Raw genomic sequence first — 5916 nt, 5'->3', positions numbered from 1 at the left:
CTACGGCATTTCGTCGATGCACCGTAAAAACTCTTCTTCAGTTGTCGCCAGCGAGCTGCAGCTGATTGCACCGCTAGCCACATCCCTACCCCCAGCATACCGATGATTCTGATACGCTGCGTAAGCGAAGGGTGAACGCCGTATAGCATCAGCTATTTGGAGAGATACTGAGCCGTCTATACAACGAGAGCACCCTAGAGAACTGTCTGTTCCTTGCTCTTTCGACGAATCTTTCCAAGGCAGTTGGCGCGGCTTGGCGCACCGCAGGAAAGGCCTAAAGGTATCTTGGAAGGATGACTCAAATTCAAAAACTGGATCTGTCCTACCAAACCCTGACCGTCCCACAAAGCCGTACAGGGGTAGCCGATATTGTGCATAATCCCCTAAAGCGTATGCCCAAGTCTGCTCGCGCTCGTCTTGAAATCGGTCGAATATAAGCACGCGAAGAGCTGGATTGTTGCCATCTTTGGGGGAGACAGAAGGACTGGAGAGGAGAGCTGTTGGCAAATTAGGCTGACGAGGGTTGCAGCGTGGTCCTGCAGATGCTGCTGCATTCCATGGCTGCGTTCCGCTAGGCAGTAGCGTTGTGAGCGTTCCCTCATGCTGGTGACCAAATAACTGGGCCAAAACTACATCTGAATACGCTGAAACGAGGTCCCTGTACCTGCGAGACGAAAAAGAAGCAAAAGCTGCATTACCTTCTGCAGATTTGTCAGTAGGTGGTCCCTCGTAATAACAATGCAGTGGAGCAGCAAGTAGTTCCTTTCTGACCTTGAGGTATATTGAGGTTCCCAATTGTCCCGAAAAAAAGCCCGCGCATCGAGCTTCACTGTTAGCGCCGGCATTATATGACCACAGATCAAAACCTGAGTACCAATCACACGCATTACCATTTCTTGCCAGTGCTGCTAGAGCCTACATTCTACCGAGGTAGTTCAAAAGCCAAAACACGTGGAAAGGTTCTGATACAGCTATGGCCCCTTCAAAGTTTGTTTTCCTCTAATAAACTGTTGACCATGCCTGTTGTCCAAGGCGACGAGCAGAATGGAGCTCTTTCTCCAACCAGGCGAACTGTCCTGCTGGAGCAAATCACCATACACGCCCCAGTTCTCTTGTATGTTCTCGTTTGTACCAGCTTGTTGGCATTCTGTGGCGCGAATGGAGCAGGGGAATGCGCGACGCTTTTACTAACCTGGGTCAGCTGTTTCTGCGTAATCCTCCAGCGCACTTCTCATGATCGGCACCCCTGCTGCCGAGGCATTCAGCCCGCTGCTGTTCTCTTCATCGAGCTGCACCAGAGCCCTTGCAGCCTTCCGCACTTTTACAGCATATAGGTTTGTGTTCAAGCATAGTACGCGCACCTGGGGAGCCGCTCTCAAATACGTTGAGTAATACATTCCTCGGAGGAAAGTCTGTAACACAGTAGGTAGGCGCAATGTAATACAACACATACAAATGCACAAAGAGTGAAATGCAGTCTTGTCTAGCATGCATTCTGCCCATCAGCCTCAGAACTTGAATTCGGGGTATTTATACCCGCATCGAGCGAGTAGCAGACAGATCAGTTTCATTATGAGTGCAGCTCAGATGGCGTACCTCGCGAGTTATTGAGTCCTGTGGTAGGGCTGGCCTCCATATATTGTACAGCATTTCCGCCCATTGCGTGCGATGTGGAGGGAAAACAGCTTGTGGTGGGAAATCGTGATTGCCCACGACCAGCAGTAATTGCATGGGTTCCGCTAGTTCCCCTGATCTGTTCTTCTGCGGTGGTGTGTTCGAGTTTTGGGGAAAGAACTCGAATAGTTTGTTGGTGACATGCTGTACAGCCGCTAACCTGCACTCGCAGGCCTTTGAAGCATTTCCCACAATGAGTTTGCAATTCAGCTAACATCGCACACAAAGAAATCATGATTTTTTCAGCACTGTACACAGTGACCTCAGGGCTCGCTTTAAAGGCTAAACTTCTTTCGCCCATGCGTGAGGATAGGGCTTATGAAAAAATGTGGGAAAAGAGCCTACACAAGCTTCTGATCATTCTTCTTTGGGGAATAAGCGTAGTCTCCTGTAAGTAAAATCGCTTGTATTGGCGGCAAGTGGTACTGTTCAGCTGCAGTCATGGCAGCTGGCGCCACATCAAGTAATCCAGCGGGACTTTCTCCTTCCCCTCCTGTGAAGTGGCTCCGGGCCACCAGGCCATACACGAATCTGAGAGATTCCTCAAGTAGTCGAGGCGTTGAAGGGGATCCCGCACGTCCAAGCCTCGGTTCGGTTTCGACGTGCAGCAGCCTGTCACTTGGAGTGCAGCCATTGATGTCTTGCTGGCCACTGCCGACTGTGGAATGCACACCGGGGAAACAGTGGGTCTGTAAGTGTATATCGGAGATCCACGCTACGGCTAGATGTCTGGGAAATTTTCCAGTGGCCTGCCCTGGAAAAGGTGCATCGCCGCTAACAGCTGCACGGCAGCTGGCAAACTCAGGGGAGAAGAACCAGGCCAAAAAGAGGTGCCCCAGCAGTGCCCAATTCATTTTTGCAACGGAAAGGAGCGTCGATTGTTCCCCACGGATTGTTTGGGCAAACGAGCAGCTGCTCGCGTCCTCCCAAGTCAAATATACAAGACAGCTAGATGCGCATCTGAATGGTAACACAACTCGTGGTATGCATGCATGGGATAGAGAAAAGCATGTGCGCTTTCAGACGTCATCAAAAGTATGATCGCCGCAGGATGAGTGACTACGGGATCCCGTTCCCGCAAAAGAAACGAGTGGCGTTTGCATCCGCTCCGAAACGCCAGAGCTCCACCATTACACTCGACATATCAACTTACTATCTACTCTTGCGTATTAAAAAGTTTAGAAATAGTCAAAGACGGCTAATTCGTCTCAGGTCTGTGAGGAAGCTACAGTGCAAGCACCGCTCGACTGTCCCAAGTGCGCGTTGGAATCGTAGGTGTTCTCGTGCAACAGTCCCACCTACTCTACAACTAATTGAAGTCAATGCGTGGTTAACGCTTAGGTACAGAAATTATTTCAAATAATTCAAACATAATAAGGAGCAATTCAGGGCTAGCACGTGTTTCTAACACTTTGTGAGAGTTCAGTCTCGACGAACTGTGTGCACTGGAGAGAGGTTCCCAGTGGCATTCTCCCGTCTGCGTCAACTTATGTGGAACTTCTTCCTTCACGTTTACATTTGATTGGCAAATTCGGCGTTTCAAGATGCCAGTTTCTCTGGCTGGGATGAAGTTCGAGATATGCCAGGTGGGGATGTTTTTACATACTTCTGGCGCTTATTCCCATAGCACGTGGCTCCGATTCGAATATACATTGATTTTAGTATTTAAGCATAAGGATCAGACGGTTCTGTGTGTTATCTTCTCCGGCGACTCATTTTTTTCCCTACTGCACTTGCCAGAACGACTACTGCCAGGCTCCAGTGTACCCGTTGCCCACATCTCAGCACGTGAGATTTCACAGCACAAAAACCCATTAAAAATCGGAAATTTTGGGGAAGCTTGGTGGGCTCGGGTAATTAAACAGTTGGGTCCTTTGCAACGACAGACAAAGCTACAGCCAACACTAAACAGAGCCAACTCTGCATGCGCCAAACGCTTTTTGGTGTAACTAGCTCTCCGACGCTAGAACACATGCCAGCTGGCGTGTGCTCAACATCTTAAATCTGAAGTAAATTGCAGCGTCGTTGCTCTGGCGCAGCATATGGCAACGAGGTAAACACCCCTTGGAAAGAAGTTCCAGTGAAATTCTCAAGATTGGTTCTTTAAGTTCGGAAGCTTTGCAAATACCGCCTCAGTAGAACGTGGGTGACGTAGGTGCTTTGCTGCTCGTCCAAAAACGCTAAAAGCACGTATCCAGTTTTCGTCTGGAGAGAACTCACGGGTGTTTCATTCGCCAAAGACCATTAAATATTTCTTGACGTTAAATACAGCTAGTACTAGAAGCTTTATTGGGGCTTTGGTAGCGTGTACACACAAATTTGTGATGCTTCAGTCAAATAATCCTCTTTTGGTGGTGCCACGCCTTCTGGAGAGAAAACCGCGAAATACTTCGTTTGTTCACTGGCATAAGCACACACAACAAAGCAAGTTGTTAGGTTGCAATGAACTTGACCATTCAGGAGCCTAAACAGAGTTTTAGAGCCCCATGACTTGTTGCATTTTATCTCCTTGCATCTGCACTTGAGAGCGTCTTTCACATGCTGCACAGCTCATCAATTTTCGATCTTGCCAAGTCTAAGAAGTGCGCAAGTGCTCATCTTTCGAGACGGTTTGTCAGGTGCAAGGGCTGCCCCTTCCACATTCCGCCGCAAGCCTGCCGAGTTGTACGAACCCGTTGGCGCTTAGTCTGTGACTGGGGACTGCCGGAATATCAGACGTAGCTGAAATCTTTCAGGCTGTTGGCGAATTTGTTGTGAAAATAGTCGACTGACTTCGTTATATGGTTCACTGTAAACTTCTGCACGGATTCAATAGCCTATAAACTATGTTCGTCTTCGTTTCGCGGCCGAGCACATCAAAGGAAACCTTGAGAAACATGGGATATTCCCTTGTTCCCGATGCATATTTTCCGGGTGTGTCGTCCCAAGGAGTTGGCCAGACCAGTGTCGACCCAACTCACAGGTGATGCTGGACGTCATAGGGAGAATAGAGCCGTCACGAGTTGTTTTCATGAGAAGAAAGTAGCAGAGGTATTCAATCATAAGAGCAATTTATCATCCTCAATGCTGTTTCAGTTCGTCCAATGCAGCAATACAAGGACACATGGGATTGGACACAAGCTTTGCAACTCTACAGATACTCTGTTTGGCATTCACTGTCTTTTGAGATGTCCCTGCCTTCTCCCCTTCGTAAGATGTGCATGATAGGTGAGTCTCTACACTGAATACTATTTCGACTGTTTTCTGTGGCCAGTGCTGCAATTCGCCCCATGCTCTGCCGGCGTTTGAAGAAATGGTTCAAGACATTTTGTCCGCCGAAGCATTATGTCACATCCACAGCCCGGATATTTGGAAGCTCAGCTACTCGGGAACACTAAAGCCAAAAGCTTGCATCAATTGACAATGAGCGCGTCTTAGCTCGTATCTATTGTGCATTCGTAGCGAGCGCTGCGTGTCCATGTGCACACAGGCGCTTTAGTGTATTGCCCTCGCAAGTTCGGCCCGCTTATTTTGTGAGAGTTAAGAATTGCGTGATCACCACATTGAGGTCGAAAACTCAGTGCATCATTTTTCAGGACGGCTGAGGTCAGTGACTGGTACACGAGACATTGAAGCTCCCAAGCCTTCGGCACGCTTGGAAACAGAGTTGGTGAAAACGTCCGATAGAACAGAGTGTTCAGTCGCAAATGGAATTTTGTAGTATTTGAAATAACATAAAGGCCGACATTACGTATGTAAAGAGCTGAACTAGCGACAGAGGCACCAGAATAAGACCCCGTAGTTTTAACCGCTGGCTGCTGGAGGCGTTGTGGAGACACGAGGGAGGCAACGATGACGGGGCCTTGATCGGATGCAGTCGCCTGCTAGTCCAATAGCCCAAATAATGTTTGCTTTTTAAATCGTTTTTTATTACCAGAATAGCTGCGCGGCGTCCCCTTACCTCTGAGGCTCATTAAGGTCACCTCAACAGGAGACATTAACTTCTAGCTTTGGTGCAACGCAGGCACATTAGCATATCACGAAGTTTCTCCTAATTTTGAGAGTATACGCTTTATTGAAAGTATTGAAGTAGTCTCTTCTTACAGCTTAAGCATTCGACCGCAACAGTTTTGCTCATTCCGAGTTCAGCTGTTTTCAGCTGGACGTACTGGCGCTTGACGAGCTCGGTTCCTCATTATTTCGGCTTGTGTGCGCATTTGTTTTTTGAGTGGCCTTCTGTAAACTCACGAACTTGTACTAAAG

At 48.3% G+C, this 5916-nt stretch overlaps 1 protein-coding gene across 1 annotated transcript; it reads right to left on the bottom strand.

The window, feature by feature from the left end:
• Positions 1 to 1397, bottom strand: ENH_00054140 (hypothetical protein, conserved; the record flags this gene model as incomplete). Its single annotated transcript, XM_013583753.1, has 4 exons — positions 1 to 176; positions 327 to 536; positions 699 to 866; positions 1193 to 1397. 4 exons carry the CDS (start codon positions 1395 to 1397, stop codon positions 1 to 3), a joined length of 759 nt encoding a protein of 252 aa, XP_013439207.1.
• Between the last annotated feature and the right edge of the window lie 4519 nt (positions 1398 to 5916).

Source organism: Eimeria necatrix, genomic scaffold (genome assembly GCF_000499385.1).
Source record: "Eimeria necatrix Houghton genomic scaffold, Enh_scaff43, whole genome shotgun sequence".
Taxonomy (NCBI): domain Eukaryota; phylum Apicomplexa; class Conoidasida; order Eucoccidiorida; family Eimeriidae; genus Eimeria; species Eimeria necatrix.
The sequence above is the reverse complement of the archived record's forward strand: the minus strand, read 5'-3'. Positions and strand labels throughout refer to the sequence as shown.